This window comes from Sphaeramia orbicularis, chromosome 3, assembly GCF_902148855.1.
Source record: "Sphaeramia orbicularis chromosome 3, fSphaOr1.1, whole genome shotgun sequence".
Classification (NCBI taxonomy): Eukaryota; Metazoa; Chordata; class Actinopteri; order Kurtiformes; family Apogonidae; genus Sphaeramia; species Sphaeramia orbicularis.
The window spans coordinates 50,401,582-50,421,639 of NC_043959.1; the positions used below are offsets into that span (position 1 = coordinate 50,401,582).

Sequence of the window (20,058 nt, forward strand, 5' to 3'; positions counted from 1 at the left end):
GAGCTGCTGTGCTGCTCCTCTCTCTACCCCACAAGGTCACTTTTAAGAACTAGGACCATTAAATGCTTGGATAGCATTATGAACTTTTCATCCCCACTTCTCTCTTCTTCTTTGCTTTAAAGTCAGCAGAGGGGGTGTGCTGAGCACTCCTATCAGTACAATGCACTCTAAAATCAGGGTTTACTTTTCATTAAATTACGGAAAAGCAAGTAGTAAACGTAAAAAAAAAGGACCAGACAAGGTCATAAAATCATAAAACACAAACAATTCATTTCATTCTGTGTTGTGTGTGTTTTTATCAAATTGGATGTTGCTTAATGCTTAATGTTGCTTAATCAATCAGTGTCAAATAAAACATAGAGGCTTTAAAATATCTTCAGTGTGACATTGGACTTTTTTTTTTTTTTACATGATAACAATAGTCCAACAAAAACTAAGACAAAAAAGCTTAACAGAAAAAAGTGCATGCGAGTGTTTGATTTATTAGAAAGAAATAGTAGACATTATTTCTGAAAAACTGAGGCGATGCTGATGAGGGGATCAGCACTTGTGTAGATGAACATTACAGGAGGAATATGTGGACTTGATTTCAAATCATAATTTCCATTTCATGTCGGTAATCATTAGAGTCCACACACTGTAATAAATTATAATAATTTCACACGAAAATTAAATTACTGGGTACCTTGCATTGGAGAGATTTTTTTTGGTTACCCTGCAATTTAACTGTCAGATATAAACTTGCCTGCTAATCAATGCTCGAAAACATTCACATTTATTCATCTATGTTAAATTAATAGATGTGAGAAGAAAACGTGGGGCACTGTGATCATGGCTGTTCAGTGTGATTTAGTAAATTAATGGGTGTCTGACTCTACAAGGACAAAAAGAGACTAATAGGATCCACATGAATGCATTACAATTTGCAGTGAAGCCAAATGTCTGGTATAGACACCCAAACTTTATTTCATCATAAATGCTGGACGACTGTGACGCGCTTCAGAGACTGAACCATGAGATGAGATATTAAAAAAAAGCACAAATTACAAGAATATGCATGGTAATATAGTGTAATAGCTGTACATAGTCTACTGTAAATTGGTTGAATTTCTTTAAAGTGTATGTGTTTCTGTGTGTGTACGACGTTTTAATTTCAGTTTCAGGAAAGGACAATTTTGGAACATCTGAACTTATAGTGAGCGTTATTAATTTCTTCTTCTGCAGCTTAACATTTCTTATTTTCAAATAGTAATTAAAGCCATTTATTGAATCTTGCAGGCAACTGTGTTTACTAAGATGCCAGGGTTCAGGATGCACAGACACTGCTTACTGGACTGTAAGACCAAAAGGTCGCTATTTTTAGACCCAAAAAAGGGCATGCACATGACAAATATTTCTTAATGCTAAAAAGTTTCCCAAAAAAAAAAAATTAAGAGACATCTTTTTGGGGACTTCTGGGTTGCTACTTCAAGTTGATAAACCAATTTACAAAAGTAAAGGTCAAAATTAATGCTTGTATGTAGTTTTTTCCATCACCTTCGCACAGTATTATTATCTTATTCTTGCCTTTACACTGGATAAAGAAATGATGAAGTAACCATAGCACTTCTAAAGGTTAAGCATTCCAACTCTTAGAAAGTCCCCATTCATGTGCTCAGAGCTAAGTGTCTCAATGTGCTGTTGTTCAAGTTGGTTCAGCAACAATAGAAGCTGTATTTTTCTTTTCAATAAGCCCATTCCCTTTCTGTGGGATAAAGAGCCATACGGACATGCTGGGCAAAGATGGAGAAATTTGCTTCTCATGAGTGACTGAGCTCATTGGTCCAGCTCACAACAGGGAAGCTAACAACAGGCTTGCATTATGGGCTTTGTCAAGCAGAGGGCTGCTTGGAAATTTAAAAAAAAAAAAAAATGACAAGGAAGTGGAAAAGAATAAGATGAGTCCAGTAAAATGTGAGAGTCAAATGTTTGGTGTTAAAGTCAGTGTGGTTAAATCACTGAAAACAATAAAAAGGCCCAAAAACATTAGGTCTACTTCCCAATAATATCATTAACTCATATTTCAAACAAATGCTATCAATGACGTGATCTTAAAGCATATTAAGCACTCGACCTGTGCAGACTTTAAAATGATACAGGGGTAGATCCAAAGAGAGATGGCATTCATCAAATAATTATAATCATTGGCAATCAGGCTTTGCACTGCAATAAAACACATTTCTATTCGTTTCTTCTGACATCCTCATCTCATCCTCTGGCACATGTAATGTTATTGAACAAGGAGAAAGAACAAGCATTGAGAGGGAGGAAACATCTGTTTCATCATACTGATTAAATAGTCTGTTTGTTCAAGAGGCAACCCATCATAGTTTCATGTAAGACATTCATGCTTGCTGTTAAGAAAAACAATGCAAATATGATTAAGGGCTGCATCTATGCTAGTTGTCTTGTTTGCTTGTGTCAAGGCGGATCTCTGAGCTGGATGGCTGACGTACCTCTGACTTACAGAACAAGTCTGCAATGTGCTCTGAAATCATTAGCAGGCCACAGAGGCTGTCTGTGCCCAGGGTGTGAGTTACACTCACACTATTTTGATCCTTGGTCAGATGATACCAGCTCTTTTGTCAAGATATGTGTGGAGAATGCTTGGGAGCTGAATGCCACAGCTAGGACAGTGATACTTAGCTGGCACACACAAGTCTCCCAGTGTAAATCTAACGCAGGCATTCTCATACACACACATAGACATATACAGACAGTAGGTTATATGGCCCCCCTCCAGCCCTAAACCCATTGTGGAATAGCCCCCGTTCTACCCAGTTTTGGCGTGTTCAGTCACCCCCTTCACCGTCATGACATGTAATGGTACCTCTTCGTTCTCCCTTCACCTGCCAGACCAAGCTGTTGTTTCCCAATTCTGGCTTCTACGTCAAATGATAAATATAGTAGCATTAATGGCTCCTGCTTTCTTATGTGTCAGCATTTCACCGTCTCTGTGTCCCTCAAAATACTGCAGTGTCATATAACATTACAAACTGCAGTTGATTGAATCACCCAGTTACCTACATACAACAGAGAGGAGAATGTATTAGGTTTTTTTGTCAAAAGCAAAACAAAATTAAGATTTCGTCACATTACTTGTAGGGATGTCACTGACTCAGTTTTTATGCTGTTTTTTTTTTTTTAATGCAGTTGATTAGATATACCTACGACCATGTGTGTGCATGTGGATGTGTGAGTATGTAAAGACAAACAAGCCTCTGTGCAATCCTGGCTGTGATTTGTCTCTCAGAGACACCCGTTTCCTCCTATCAAGGGGTTCCTGTGCAGCCAGTAAGTCAGGATCACAATGGGAGTTTTGTGCTGCATGGGTGCAGGGGGACAGGCTCAACAGCTGAAACCCGGGAAGATGGCCCCTGGAATGCTCCACAGCAGTTGCTACTGTTGACTAATCGGAATATGAGAAGTGGGGAAGGTGATCTTGAATGCAAAGAATGGCACATTGAAGAAGCAGCTGCTTGTTTTGTCATCTGAATGACCAAGACAGCAGAAAGGGTTCCCGTTTTGAAAGGGGGAACAAAATCTATATCTTAGCTGGTGTAAATGGAAACCTGTGTCACCATTGCCCTATGGGGATGTGCCTGTTTTATGTGAGGGCTCAGTTTTGGAACAGATAGTAAATACATAATTCAGCAGTGGACCAGGCACTCCCTATCCCACACATACAGACACTCCATTTAGCCCTGGGCTCTGATCTCAGCCTGGCAGTGGAGCAACTTTGTCACTTGAGAGAGACAGAGATCGAGATAAAAATCATAGGAGGTGGGAAAATGTTGATCAGGAACAGGTAAGAATGACAAGATGTCAAGAGGAAAACAAATGAGACAAAAGGCTAAATCTGCAGATGAAGGAAAAGTGAGGGGCAGGGATTTTTTTTTTTGTGAAAGTTCACATGTCAGACTGGCAGGCTGCCCGCGGCATACAGCCGAAAAATCTATTTAACGTCTGCTTCACAGGGTGACAAGAGGGTTGATTGGCAGAGAGCAGAGAGACGCTTTTGATCATGTGTCCTAACAAGCGATTCCAGCTCATGTCTCTTCAGCCTGAACAGATCTACATTACCTATTCAAACAAAAGTGACAGACCAGAGCGCTGCTTCGCTGGGCTGCTGCACCACACCACAGGCCAAGACAGAACACACACACAGAGGAAGACCCCTGCTGATACACAACATAAACACAAACGGGTGCAGATGCAGCCACAAGCACTAAACTGTACCAACTATTTAATCAAATAGATTACTTGCATCATAGATAAATAACCTGGCCAAAATGTTACTGACAGAATAAAAACACACATAAATAAATACACTGCATACAGAAGTAATGCTGGTGCTTGACTGATGTTTGGCCAGTGTGTGCGTGTGTGTCCGGCCAGGACCGTCCTGTCCTGAAGGATGTACTCAGAAGGAACACAGCGATATGAGCCTGAAGAATGCCTCAAAATTCACAGCCAAGGCAACTGGATTTCCAGCACTCATTGCATATGCATAGAATCAGAGGCTCATGCTCAGATCATTATAACAAAGATTCCTATTAATTAGGTGGGATAAGGCAGAACCAGATGACATGGCAGCTGGGATGAGAGGAGAGGGGTGAAGGGAGCGAACCGAGAGGAGGAGAGAGTGCATCACTCTGCTGGGGTGGGGGCAAAGGTAGAAGGGTTTTTTTTTCTTCTTTTTCCTTTTTACAATATTATGGCATGTTTATAATATAGACCAGATTATGCATTACATTCTCTTATAAGACATTCACTTTTAATTTTCTTTTTCATTGCTAGTGTTAAAATAATAACAATTACAGTATTTTGAAAAAAAAAAAAAAAAGTATGCCTGGTGTCATCAAGCACCTGCAGCCAATTTTCTGTACGCCTCTATGTGGAGTCAGCAGGGGCTGTGACACTGACAGGGACAGTGTTACAACAGAGTCAAGAGTTCATCGGTGCTAATCAAACCGCAGGCTTAAAGCTGATCCTATTCTCTTCCAACGCTTTCACCCATCCCTGAATCTCATTACATGGCATGCTGTAATAGAGGATAATGACCCAGGGCTACCAACACAATGCTGATCACTCCCCCACATTCAACCTAGTGCACAGTCATTATACTGTGATAATACACAACCTTGCCGGAGGGATTACACTTACAAATAAAGGCGAGGTGATAAAAGCAGTGGCAGAGAGGTCTAAGTGGTAACACAAAAACATATACAGTAAATACAACCCTAAGCCAAAATGCAATTAGTTTATACTAAACTTGTGTTTTAATGTCATAACCTGCTTGGGTTACTTGCCACTGCAGTAGGAGAGCTCTGTTGTCAGTGGCCATTAAATGTTCTTTTACCTGTGATTAAAAAGGGGTTTGGATTTAGCTAAATAGTGGTATGGCTCCCCTTTGCTAAGCTAATTAGCCGTGACACTGTCAAAAGGCTCCAGGTGTTGAGTATTCTGCTTGGGTACCTACTAAATCCACTCTGACAGTTGCACATAGCTGTAGCCATAATGAACAACAACCACACAGTTCTTAATATACTTGTCTTTCTGACTTCTTGACAATTCTTCCCTAAATGATAAGAAATGTAAGAAGCTTGGGAGGTGTCAGTTTATCGTTAGTACACCTTTTAACCCTGATTTCACACTGTTACATGGAGCTGAGCAATATAATGATTATGTACATGGAACATTACCGTCAGAGAATGGTAAACTCAACCAATAAAAGGCACAGCACAAAAGTATAAACTATATTTAATACTGTAATAACTATAGTATTAGGCTGAGGCCCTCTTTTTTATTAGTTAAATGTTTTATATCTATGCTGTGTAACAATGACAAAAATAAATTTAGATGTACCTGAATCTGGTTCAGTGTTGGTTGTATACAGCGAGTAGATACTGAGCCATAAGGAAAATCCCTAAAAGCATAGACAGGAAGCTGAAACCCAATTACCCGTCCTTGTCTTGGGGACGACCATAAAGACCCAACACACAAAGTATTTCTGTGTTGACTTGCATGGTATTGATTCATACTTTAGTGCATTATATAAAACTGTTCTAATTGCATGTGAATCAAATCAAGGTCACCTTGGGTTTTTATAATGGTGGCTATTTTTCTTTTTCCCTTAATACTTTATACTGACATTTTTAACTCTTGACAACTGCTGTCTGGAGACTTATCCATAAATAATGCATTTACAATACCTAGTAAATAAACATGGGGCACAATCGTTAGCCCTGCTGGCAACTGGGCCTAATAGAGCTTTTACAGCAAAGGTGACTATTCAGCTAAATGCGTTGCTCGCTGCTGGGAGGACATTTTCATTCATTAGCACAGTCACAAGCACTTAAAGCACTTTAAGGACCAGAAATGGAGAGGAAGGGTGGAAGGATAGAGAGGGTGAAAGGGTACAAATATATAGAGATGGAAGGATATAGGTATAACACTGAACCCTGCTTCTATTGTTATGATGCTTATAATTTAACATAGTCATTAAGGAAATTGGCCAAGAATTTTCATTGAAAAAAAAACCCAAAGTAACGATACATTTTTATTTTCCCAGGATTTGTTGTGTGATGATTAACTGGAATAACCTCCTACTCCTCCTACTATCCACACACTTTAATAATATAATTAATATATTTAATACTTTATTCTTAAACAGTGAGTTATCAGACTTTGGTAAATAAAATGATTCACTTTACAATCATTGCTGCAGTAAAAGTGTTTTTTCAAAGGCCATCAGTAACAAGCAGTTCTTCCACTGTTTTAGGTCACTTAAGTGAGCTTTCACAGTTCACAGTGTCCATCAGGACAATGAACTTTCTTGACCAGACAAGAAAACCCAGAGAAGAATGGCAGCAGATGGTTGAGAGTCTCTGAGGGCCCCGGTGATCCCGACTAGGCAGGCACCGAAGCAGCAGAATTAGACACAACAGTTGTCATGCTTAGATAAGCGATATATTTAGCTCATCTGTTGCTTGTGCCACATTAGCAACATCATTAAGACAACAAATGGCTTCTCATTCTCCTCCTTCCCTTTCTTGTGTGATCTTTAGTAGGTTAATCCTGTCCTTTTCAATTTCCAACCGTGTGTCGTTCCATAAACAAAGGCCTAAGATTGTAATTTCTCAAAAGGTTTCCATAAGGTTTCTCTGGTAGTTTCTCAGTGTCCCTCTCAATCCATTTTACAGTGATCACTGATCATCACCACAGAAGCTTCCTCAAGTGCACTCAAGAACAGAGTATCACTCAGTGTCTGTAGCTTGGGGACAGCATACTGAACTTTGTGAGCCTCTTGTCTTCTGCTATGCTCCCGACTCAGAAACTAATTTCCTCCAACAAGGGAGTTTATTTTGGTGGTGATGATACACAGTGCATGAGGCAGACCAAGTCTCTATTATTAACAGGAGATTAAAACAGCTGTATGGCACTCTAAAGCACCCTCTCCTCACTGCGCTAACATACGGCCCTGGATTACAAGCTGCACTTGACCATTTAAATTACTGCAACAACCAGCCTTCACCAGCTGGAGCTCATTACCATAACAGCCGCCATCACTACAGAGAGCACTGACAATCCAGCTCTGGAAATCAACCTCATCAGAAATAAACATGAAATATGTTATGGAACTTGCAACACAGATGACAGAGAGGTGCTAACTTTCTAAACTACAACTTGTACCTACAGCACTCTTAGGCCACCCTTAGCTATGCTGTTTTTACATGATTGAAATAAGCATAATATCTATTTCTTATTGTTTTGTTTTGTTTTTTTTAATTAAAATACAACAAAAAATAAAGCGGAATATTGTGTACAGCAGTGCCTTGGGGTACACAACCTTGGGGTTGGGACCCCACGCGGGGTCGCCTGGAATTCAAGTGAGGTCACCTGAAATTTCTAGTAATTGATCAAAAAAAATTACTAATAGAAACTACAGTATGTTTTAATAATTCAATGTATGTCCTAATAATTAAAACACCACACACTTTTCCAAATAAAAATTTAAAAAGCTGGATTATTTACATTATGTAGCCTAAATGTTGTCTAAAATTGATGTTTATTTGCAACATAGTATAACAAAATATTACATGAGCAAAAACAAAGTAATTTTAGCAAAAAAAAAAAAAAAAAAAATTCCGTTTTGAATGTCTGGGGTCGCCACAAATTTGTGATGTTAAAATGGGGTCATGAGCCAAAAAAGGTTGGGAACCACTGGTGCACAGCCTTAAAAACTCACGAAGGTATAAACTACATGGCCTTTACAGGAAACAGTTTTGAGTGTAATCACTGTTCCCATGACAAAAGGTCACACAAACAATATAAAATATTGGACATGTTTTTGATAAAACCTGAAAAAACGAGAAGATTAGTTCAATAAATCTCATAATGTCTGCAGAGAAGAGTTCAAAATATGTTAAATAAAAAGGAAAGTCACACTAAATACTAGATACTTGTCAGTTTTTCATTCTTATTGCTGTTCACATTGAAGGCCCCTGTGTTGAGGGCAGTGGTGAGGGGCTGCATTTTACTAATGTAGAGGAACACAAGTGTGCAGTGCTACCATATTGTGCCATTTTGTGTCTAAATTATGAGCCTTTTCCCTTTCAGATTACTGATATGAAGCAGTTATAATACAGTATTAATTGTGCATGAATAGGTGTACAAAACAGAGATGTTATTTAGCTTAATGAATGAAAATTTCCCATGTGCACCAGCATGTATCAGGTGTTTAATCTTTCAAATTTTGACCTTTGCTGGTCGTTATGATGATATCAGTTCTCCAATTTGTAGGTGTTTGACTGAATAAGAGCTGATTGTTCTGTCTTTTATCACATCAATTACCTCACAAATAATCAGTCTTCGTGTTAGTATTGAGCTAAATGATTATCTGGTGAGAGGCCTGCGATGCTCTGATACAAAGATCACCAAACGAACACTTAAAAAAGAAGTGGCAAATTATTTTTAGGCTAACAGAGGTCTAATTTATTCGTCTGATGAAGTGCTTAAGCTAAGAGCTCCCCAGACACTAAATGAGACACATGCATTCCCAAGGGGGTTTAACATTTGATTGGATGTAGTTATATTACTACAGCCCTAATTAAGAAGGGGGATGTGTTTCAGCAGCTCTTTCAAATATTTGTTTTTCCGCCATACTCTTGATAGACTGCAGGCTGTGGGAGGGAGAGCCAACCAGGGTAAAGTAGGATGCAGATATGGCAGAGAACTAACAATCTTATCAAAGAAAGAAAAAAAAGTTTTTTACTGTCTGCTGCAGGAAAATAATGAATCTTTACTGATGAAAATGTGTTGAAAAAGAGCGTTTATTTAAGCTGAGGAAAAAGGTAAAATCCATGAGAATGGCTTTGGGTGTTTGTAACGAACTTTGATGAATAACTGTGCTGAGTGAAAAGTGTTCTGTGTAGCAAAATAAAGAGGTAATGTTCCTGGCATCGGGTCAGCTCTATGAGTTTTATAGTCAAAGAGTTTGCCTTGGCATGGAGGAAGACCACACTTATGCTGATGTGTACTGCTACACAGTCTTTGTCACATTGGAAGGCGTTCAGAACAAACTGGAAACACTGTAACGTCAGTATTCCCAACTTGTGTGTTCCTGCATGTGTGCGTAAGATGGAGAGATAGAACCAAAAAAGAGGCAGAAAAAGAGAGTCAGGAAGCCAGACATTATAAAAATTAAGAAGTCGGAGAATTTAAGTGGATTAAGCCCTCTGCGGAGGAAGTTTTTCACACAAACGTACATGCGTAAAGGTACAGGGGAATCATACCGTCTTGCTCTGTCTTTGTCATCTCCTCCAGCTTCTTCTGCTTCAGCGTGTCCACGACGTCTGCCAGGCTTCCTTTGCGGCGCTCAGGAGTTCCAAACGCTGATCCGCTCAGCAGGTCACTTCGCTCCCGGGCCCCCTCCTCAGGCTTGTGAGGGGAAGTGGAATTGTTCCGGAAGGAGTACAGGGAACATACTTTATTGCTGTCAGATTCCTGTAAGACAAACAAAAGTTGGGAGGGAAAGCAACAAGGGATGGGATTTGTATTAAATGATGAGTGTGCTTCTGTGTTCTGTCAGGGCTCCATTGAGCTTTTTGACAGTTTTCTATTCAAATGCAGTGATTGCTAGGTTTTTGCAGCTCAAGGTGATTTGGCCATATCAAATGGCTTCTCTCTGGCTTTCATACAGCAGCTTCTGTATCTTCAACAGAGCTAGCTGCGCTGGTAAATGAGATATGACAAGTGAAAAATTGAGATGAAATGATGAGGTACACTTTCACAGGGCATATCCATAATGTGCTCAGGCTTTACTTTTCATCTGCAGAGACTACACAGAGAAACCTCCCAACTGTAATTTCTCAAATTGCTTTTGAGTGTGCATTTGTGTTAGGGTGACTGCTGTGTAATTTGTTCATTTTCTAGTGGAGGCCCATTCTCAGCTGAGTGCCTTGAGCCATCGTAAATCTGTGTCCTGTCTCAAGCTGTTGTTGTTTTTCAGTCCCACCTGTGTATGGTTTAGTATTTAACTAAAGGTCCTGTCTCTGGCTGACTGGCTGAGTGCTCCCTGTGCACAAACAAGAGACAAGTAGGAACAGTGGAGAAGAATGGCAGACAGTTTGAGGGGGAGCGAGGGAGAGGGAGGCTGCATATGGGAGTGTATAGTAAGCACATGGGCCATGGCTGAGGGTTGTGTCTGACAGAAGGTAGTGTTAATTATGGTTTGTGGAGTCTGAGAAAGCAGAAGGTAGCTAAGCAGCCAGGAGTTGCAACCTTTAACGGGGGAACAGTTAGCTCTGATTTAAACTTTGGCAAACCTGCCCCTGTAGCTAAAGTGAAGAGAATAAACATGACACACATCTGTATCCAACACAAACTGCATGCCTATCATGGAAAAGTGGGCTGTAATCAACAGCAATGTGATAACAGAGTGTAAAAGAGCTGGGTTAAATGATAGAACTATGTCTGGATATGGCTCCAGTGAGCCACTGATGATCCTAAATAAAAAGTCAGGAATGCGGTAAACTGGGCAGGAATGTTGACAGTGCCAATTTCTCATCCCTGCGTGGCATGTCGAGCCCCAGGCAGAGTTGCAGTGGTGTGTAGGGTGGTCTAGTACCAAGCGCCAGGGTGGCACAACCGACCAGCCTACTCTGCGCCTCCCAACCCCGAGTTGGATGATTATGCAGTGTGGCAGAGACAGTGGAGAGTGCTTGAGGGGAGTGGAGCAGTGCTGGGTTAATCAGCTGGCGCAGGTTCAGGGCACAGCCCACACAGACACATGGCACAGCAGTGGAGTCAGGTAATCAGCAACACTCATTCCATTCACCTTATGCCTTTCTCTTTTCTTTTCTATATCTACCCCTTTCATCGCCCATTTCACCTTTACCTCTGTTTTTGCTCATTTCATCTTTATACTTATGATCCCTTCAAAAAATAAAAACATGCAAGTTGAACAAACATTTACATCCCTGACTGCATTGAAACAGTCCTAATTACAGGATGTCAATGCTACGACGACAATGTATTTGCACATTTGCACTTTAGCTCAATTCCATCTATCTCTGTTAAATTCAATTAAAATCTGTTACATAGATGGAAGATTACAGTTTTACGTACACTGTATTTTGTTATATCTGCTTCAATGCTTTTCATCCCTTAGGAAAATTATATTTTTACATAAAGCAACTTCAGCCATAAACACTTTCAGTCTTACTTCTATTTAACATAACATATTGTAACATTAAACTGTCTCAGCACCTGACAGAATTTTCAGAAATAAAAAAATACAAATACATGGCTCTTTTTAGTTTAATTATCATGTGTCTAGAATTTTCTTAAATATATTATTTTAGTTTGGAATTACACTGTCACAGTTATGCCTGACAGGGAAGTACTTTTCAAAAAAAAAAAAATCCTGAATTTTCAATTAATATTTGTGAACCCTGTTAAAATTCCTTCTCCTGAAATCCTATAAATAAAAGGACACAGCTTGTGAATTAGCTGCATCACACTAAGCCCACATACCCCAGCATCATGAGGAGCAGTGGTGTACAGAAGCTATTCGTGTGTCTGTGTGAGTCTGTGCTGCAATGCTAAGATGTTGAGGGTCTCAGTGGCCAACTGCAGAGCTACTTCAGAGGCCCTCTGGGTCTCTTTACCACAGACCCGTCTGTCACAGACAACCACCTGCCTCCCATGTCTATAGCCCACAAGTGCCTACGCTCTTCTTCGCTCCGCTCATATCAAAGTAGCTCCACACTTAGAATGTACAACGTCTGGCTGCAGATGTAGCTTAAACACAACAAGGAAAATAAAACACATGTGCTACAGACAAGACGTGTTTGTATAACAAACAGCCTACAGAGGAATGGGGGGGCTTTCTCCTTCATCGGCCATGATGCAGTTGGGGTTTGGACATTAAATGAGGGAGAATTAGAGGTCCTCCGTTTAACCTAATAATAGCTAATGGTTTAGTGTTTGGCAGAGCTATGAATCTGAAGACCCCAAGAATCCCAGAGGTGTCACCGTATTAGGGAACTGCGGTGCTGGAGACAGTGATAAAATATTGTCTGAGCTTCTTTGTACAAACCAGTAACAATGAGCGCCTGCTGAGCCTCAGGCTTGAATACCCAGAGGAGGACAGTAAAAAAGATTTGTACTTCCTCTGAACTGTAGATCTTACATTATTCTGCTTTAATACATTTTTTAAAAAGACATTTTATTCTATTTCATCATTTGTGCCTGTCCATGATTATCCAAACAGTTTATATTTATTATTTAATACATAAGAACGCAGAAGAATATACATAAGAATTTCTTCTTTTCTTTTCTTTTCTTTTCTTTTACATAAAGTACTCTACATTCATCGCATTACATTTCTGTATTTTCATGAGTGCATATCTATCTCACCATGCGCTGTTGTGCTGACAACAGGCTGTCCCAGTCACTCTCTGGTGGAACGCTGCTGAGCGGCTGCATTTCATCAGGGTGGGCTTTGCCATGAAGCAAACTGTGCAGAGGCAGCTGTGGTGTGCCATGGGCCTCGGCACTCTCCTCTTTCTCCCAGGACAAGTGCTCCTGGTTCATGGTATCATCCCCATCAACCACAGAGGCAAAAGGAGACGTGGCTTGCTTGGAAGACATGACTCTGCTGTGGAGTAAGAAAAAGAGAAGGGTCAGAAGGGGCATTCCACGAGGATAATCAACAATACACGCAGAGGAATGTTTCCTGTTATGCAATACTGGAAGTTATGTTGAAGAGATCTGCGTGACTGTAACAAGGATTTTAAGAGCTGCACCTTTGCAGAAAGACCAGCATAGGCTTCAGAACAAACTGAGCATCCACCTGATTATGGCGTATGGGGTTTGCCACAGGCCGTGCGGTTCCTAATTCTTTGTTTAATGTAGATGGATGGCTTGATCTAGAGCTGGAACTGTGCCTGGTTGGGGCCTGGCCCAAACCTCAAGACAGTTATTCATGCAATGTGTCAGCAAGCGACTGGAATACCAGCAGATAAAATGTGAAAAACAAATTTAAGTTAGTTCTGGTAAACGGATGTAATTTTGTCACTACATAAAATTAACTTTTTTCCACTTAAGCGATATGCAGAATATTTTTTATCCTTTAAATTTTACATTATCTTTCAAGTTTGTCCTTCATGCACCTTACATTTTCCTTCCATGGTATGATTTTACTCATAAGCGATAAAATATAAACAAAAACCAGCCTTGTCCTCTTTTGTTTCTGTTCATCAAATTAAGAAATTATTAACATTTTGGTGTGACAGTATCCCCCCAGGCCAACAAATCCTACTTAAGCAGCTTAAAATCAAAAGCTAACATTGGAGGACAAAATTCACAAATCTGTCACATGCTTTCATGAATATTACAGTGAAGAGTGTACTTGACATATCAGGTGCAAAGGAAACTCATGTTAAATCCAATTTCTTTTTTTTCCCCCCGTTTTTCTTTTTTTTTTTTTTTTTCTCTTTACAACCCAGCTCTTTTTGGTGCAGAGTTTATACAACCAACGCCGCTTTTCTCACAATTAATGAGGCCACACTCATGCTGTGTGCTACAATGAATGAAATTAACCACTGTGCCAGCAAATCTAATTATGCATTTGGTATTAAATTAAAAAGGGGATAATATGGCCTTCCTACTGATGTGAAGTGGAGGGAAGGAGCTAGAGCATATTTAACTCCTAATCCGCTTTTCCCTGAGCTGTTGTTCGGCTTTTTTTTTGTAAACTACAGGAGAGTGACCATTAAATGTAAACTGTAACTGCTTTAGTCTCAGTCGTCTCCAGAGGATGACAATAGTGTGTGAGGGAGAGTAAAAAAGGGAAAGAAAAGCTGTGAAGGTGTTTGCATGTGACAGAATGCATAGGGCACTTCTTATAGTAAATTTCATCACTGACCACCATCTGCCCCGTTCTCCTGTTCAATCCACAGGGGTCAGTGTGACAGCGCTTTAGGTCCTCCCACTGCTCGCCTTGTGGGGCTGAGGAGGGATGGGCTCTTAACTCTCTGACAGGCTATGGTGTCCTTATATTTTTCAGAGTCAGATGCCATAGGAAAATATCTAATCATCTCAGTAACATATTTTCTGAACCAGGTGTTGGGTTGAAAAGGTCCTTTCAGTTTTATATCATTTACATAAGGCAGAATAAAAGACACTAATACACAAAGATTCAGTGCATGCAATAATCACTCTATAGATTTTTAATAATGATTTCAAGGAGACATTTATTCTAAATATGGTGGCTTTCGTATTTTCATTTAATTCTCAAATCATTAAAAGACGATAAAGGTGTGTAGAGATCATAACAGAAGCAGATCAGAATTGTTACACATATTCTCAGACAAGCCATGTATCAGAGTCAGTTTCTTCAAATAGTTTTGCCTCTGTCACACACACACACACACACACACACACACACACACACACACACACACACACACACACACACACACATACTGGCATATAGCCACAGATCAACCTGAGCAGTGAAGTGGGACAATAAACAATGGTTGAAGTTAATCTCATGTGTCTCAGCAGCTGCACAAACAAACCCAGTCAGGCAGGTAAGTGACAGGACAGAAGTCTGAAGTCAGTCTGTCAGTCAGTCTTACTGTCAGCCCCTCTGTATTTTTTTGCCTCTGTCTGGCTGTGTTGCCGTCTGTGTCTTTAGTGGGACTCAGCCCTCAATTTTAATCAGCCATTAAATTGTTTCCTGTAATTATATGGAATAGAAAGTGATCTCAAAATTGGGTGTTGTTAATTGAAAATCAAAAGTCAGAGTGAAGTTGAGAGGATTTAGGTAATTGTGTGTGTCTGCTCGTATGTGTGTGTGTGTGCATGTGGTACAATGGGATTAAGAACATAGATTCTGACATATTTTTTATTCATGCTCCCAAAAAGCTCAACCCCAAAGCGCAACAAGCACCTTGTTCTCAATGAAGTGTGAGAGTGAAACAAAGCACTGCTTTTGTATTACACAGTAAATCAAGTGGTATTATTTTACCACTAAAATATTCAGTCTCTCAGGCACTTTTACTTTGGTCTCCAGCCATCAGTCAAACTGCTGAGGCGTGAGTGAGAGAAGGGGATATAGAGAGAGAAAAGGAGAGGGAGCGATGGAGACTCTATCCTCCTGTAACATGTGTCTACAGCAATCTTGTTAAAGAATGCAACAGATCTGCGGCAGTCTCCATAACAGTATTTGTCAGCAGGAGTTAATAATTTATTAGCAGTGCTGGGAGGGCTGCGCTCAGGCAGCTAAAGAGTGCAGAGAACCCCCTCTGCCCCACCCCCACCTCTGACAAGCCCCATACAATACTACCTCATATTATTGAAAGGGAAAAGGGGAAGTGTGGCAATAATTCTCTGAAAATATCTAAAGGCAGCCTATTTTATTCCTCATATTCAGAGCGGAGATCACACAGCTCTGAGATCTAAAAGGGGTTTGTGTGTCGACAGATCAGTACACACACACACACACAACAAAGGTATTTGATGAGGAGAAAAATAAGCAGGAAAATCCAGTTGAACTTGGAGATACATACATGTGCAGACTTTGCTCATATTTTCTTACTAAACGACCAAAACAGGCAAAAGAGCAAATTTTACACTTTTTTATTATTGTATTTATTTTTATGTACTTCAATCTCTTTCCATTGAAATATGTACCAAATGTGTGTTAAAACACTAAAGAGTTGAAATATGGAAGAGGCAGTGCATAAATCCTTGACATACCGCCCTCCCTCATGCTTGATTACACAATAACAATAGACAGCAAACAAACCAAAGTAATCAATAGGTGCATGAAACACTGCTTTCCTGCTTACTCTCTGACAGACAAAGCCACAGTGAAAAGCCACTTTGAGGACTCACCGCAGACGTAAGGAAGGGTCATTTAAAGAAGAGAAGGGGTCTATATATAGCTGACAATATTGCACACATTTGAAGGATTAGGACTTAAGTTCTCCAGCCATGGGCTCATATGGCCAGGAATGCTTTGAGTCATGAATTGTTCCCTGCGATAATGTTTCATCATCGTGCAAAACAACCTCTGCTTAATTGGTTGAGTATTAGAGGAGTGTTGTGCACTACTCATCTTAGGGGTCTTGTGACTGGGAGGCCATGTGTCCTCAGCTATCCCATTTCCTCTTTCATCGTAAAAGGGTCCAACTGACTTTCACCCACTGTATGTGCTCTGTTACGCTGTTTACCTTTTATAGACAATGGTGATGAGTAACTCCACACCAGCTCCCACCACCACCTCACCCCCACCCACTTGCCTACTTGTTTGTCCCTCTCCTGATGTCTTACACTTTCAACTTTTGATCACAAGTCCCAACAGAAATAAAACACTGCGCCCTTTTCCTTCAAGTCCTCAGATACAGAAAAACAGTCTCCGATTTAGTCTTACTTAATATATACAAGAGCAGTAAAATATGGATAAAAATCACTAATTTGGGGGGAAAAAAATTACAATCCGGTGCTAATGTTTGCAGACTGTCATCAGAGATAAAAACAGTTTCAATATCACAACACTTGCAGTGTGTGTCTGACTGCAGCAGAGCTTCTAATATCTACAATTATACGGGTGTTACAACCGTTGTGTTTTCATCACTGAATTGTACTACATAGAGACTAAACACCTTTTGAAATCATAAAAAAATCAATTAAATGATGTAAATTAAATTAATTTATTAACACATAAAAATGAATTGTAAAAGTAGTGATCGTCTTTTAAACTGTGGTGAAGGCAAATGAAATAGTACTCTGCTATGTGTGTGTGTGTGTGTGTGTGTGTGTGTGTGTGTGTGTGTGTGTGTGTGTGTGTAACTGCGTGGCGGTGTGTATGAGAGTGAAAGTCAGAGAGAGAGAAAATCATCTGTGTGTTTCCCTTCAGGGGTTCCTCCTGTTCTAACAGGTGTCGTGGTAGGGTTCCTCTGGGTTCTTCACCTGCCATAATGAGATATTACTACCTGACAGCTCCCAGCTGGAGGAGCATTGACACGGAATCCACCGTTTAGCACAATTAAATTATCACCCTCCATTGTGATTGTGCCATGCTGTGTGGCAGCCAGGTTTCTGGATACATAATCAACTCGTAATACGGGCTGTATACATCGCGCACAGGTATTCTCTGTTGCATACACACACACAAAGACACACACACACACACAAACACACAGTATTCCAGCAGCTGTACTTACAAATGCAGGTAAATCAGAGAATTGTAAGAACTATTTCAGTTTTACATGTCCATTTGTCCATTTGAGTCAGTGATACACAAATTGATTTAAATCTCTAAAATCTCGGCCGACACAGTAATTACAGATAATGATCTTAAAATATAGTAAATGGTTTGGAAAATAAGGATTTTTCAACAAGCTAACCTACTGTACAGTCACTGGAGAGTTGTCTAAATGAATTTGTTTAAATTGTTCCTCCATTATTGTTGACCTTCCCCTGCAAAAAGTCAACTCAATTACAGCGGGCACTTCATTCTCACTTCATCCTCTCTCCTGATACCTTCTCTATTAGAAACCACCACAGTTACTGCAGCTAAAGCCCACACTCACATGATAGCCACCCAGAGCAAATTAAGAAAGCCACCTGAAGTGCACACTTTACATATTGAGCAGAGCATTGATAATTACTTTGCAGGGTAAATTATTTGCAATAATATGCTACTAGAGGAACTGCTCTGTATCTCACTTTAAACACTTGTGCAGCTGCTATGACAGCATGGTTGGTGTCCTTGCCCCCCACGCAAGGCGAAGGCAGATGCAGGTGTGAGAGTGCTTAAGTGTCCCTGTCTGTCTACTCAGGAAGGGTCGATGAGCACTCACACAGTGAATCCCTCATTGCCCCCTCCTTCTCCTCCCTCTCCTCCTTTCCCTTTGGTCCCCGGCGCCATTGGCCCTTTTTCTGATCCCAGGACGCAAGCTCAGAGCTGGATGGCATAACAGTGTCTCAGTTCCCCAGGATATACACAAGTTCACCCATGCGGAGGCTTTCACAGATGAAGAATAACCGCCCAAAAAATTCACTACTGGCCCTTTCCTTCTGCCCTGGCCTCATTCTTTAACAGAAATTATCCACTAGAATTAGAGCACACTGGATGTTGTGAGTCAAACGCTTAAAGAAATACGCACAGGAGAAGACAGTAACAGCTTTTTTCTTTACAACAGCATTTTCCTTAACCGGCCAAACTTTCCCTGCCGGAGAGAGAAAAAAAAACTAAGACAAGAAAAGCTATTTGTTGTTTTATCCGTCTCACTCTCTCTTTTTTCTGGGCCTGCTGGAGGATGGAGTTCCCAAAGAGCCTTCTGTTGCTGCTGCTGCTGCTGCTGCACTTAAGCAAACCTCACAGCGAGTCAAGCCATCAACCAACACAACCCTATTTGCTGAGCAACAGTGGAGCTTTGTGGCTTGCCTCATAGTTGACAGTAAGTTATGAGCCCTTTGTGAGCAGGAGAAGGAAAACAGAGATCGGAATTTGGCAAGAACATAATAATACAGAATTCTCCTGTTCATGGAACCTGAAATTTTCATGGAAACAATCGAGCATTGTTAAAGGAAAGAAAAGCAATGGTGACAGATGAAATATAGAGGGGGGCCCCTTTTTGTAAAACAGTAAACAAAGCGCTATTGAGGCCAGGTCCGCTCTGTCATTTATAAAGATAACTTCTGTGCACTGGAGATTTTTCAGCAAATGGCTGTTCTTCAGCAAATTGAGTGTAACATCTCTCTCACTTGCCAGAAAAGTGAGTTGAGAAGCTGGGCGGGGAGCCGGGTGCCAAACAGAAGTGAGGGGATGCATCCCAAGTTACCAAAGAGATACACAATAAGTCTATAGGGAGCATGGAAATTTGGAAAGGGAGGGGAATCTTAAAAGAAAAAGAATGCAAGGCCTTTGAGGGAGAAAAAGAGAAAAAGAAACACACGGAATCTCACATTTTTGCCCAGTATTCGAGACTAATCTAATTGTAAATTAACAGTTTTAAAGGGAAAATTAAAAGCTTGGGCAGTGTCTGAATGGCTTATGAGAGGAGGAGGGCCATTGTACTATATGGCAGGGGAACTAAAGGCCTCACTCTTTGGTCTTGCCATCATGAGGTCATCATTGGCAGCTTCAGTGCCCAGCAGAACTGGGGCTGGTACAACTGCTGTTGGTGCGGACATCTGGAATGCCGACGCACGGTGGCCCACTTTCTCCGTCACTATCCTTGTTCCTTTCATTTTTACAAGGCTTCAAGGCTTCACGAGGCCTGTTCACCAAATTACCACATTTGCAATGTGTACAGAAAAGAATAGCAGTTTTGTTCCCTTTCATTCTCATTTTATAAATGGATTTCTGTAGCTAGGGGGAAAAATGAGGAAATTACCTTCAACACTGTTATAATTAAGCTGCTCCATTCTGTTCTAGAGGCTAGGAGGACAACAGCTCATTAGCTACAGTTAGACCTACCTCCAATTCTTCAGTTT

At 40.5% G+C, this 20,058-nt stretch overlaps 1 protein-coding gene across 1 annotated transcript in view; it reads right to left on the bottom strand.

The window, feature by feature from the left end:
• Positions 1 to 20,058, bottom strand: part of sox6 (SRY-box transcription factor 6) — a 126,344-nt gene that overhangs the window by 69,980 nt on the left and 36,306 nt on the right. Inside the window, exons 4-5 of the mRNA XM_030130301.1 lie at positions 12,964 to 13,204; positions 9,837 to 10,047 (exon numbers count right to left, since the gene is read on the bottom strand). Coding sequence (XP_029986161.1) covers positions 9,837 to 10,047; positions 12,964 to 13,204 — 452 coding nt within the window. The remainder of the gene's footprint in view (positions 1 to 9,836; positions 10,048 to 12,963; positions 13,205 to 20,058) is intronic.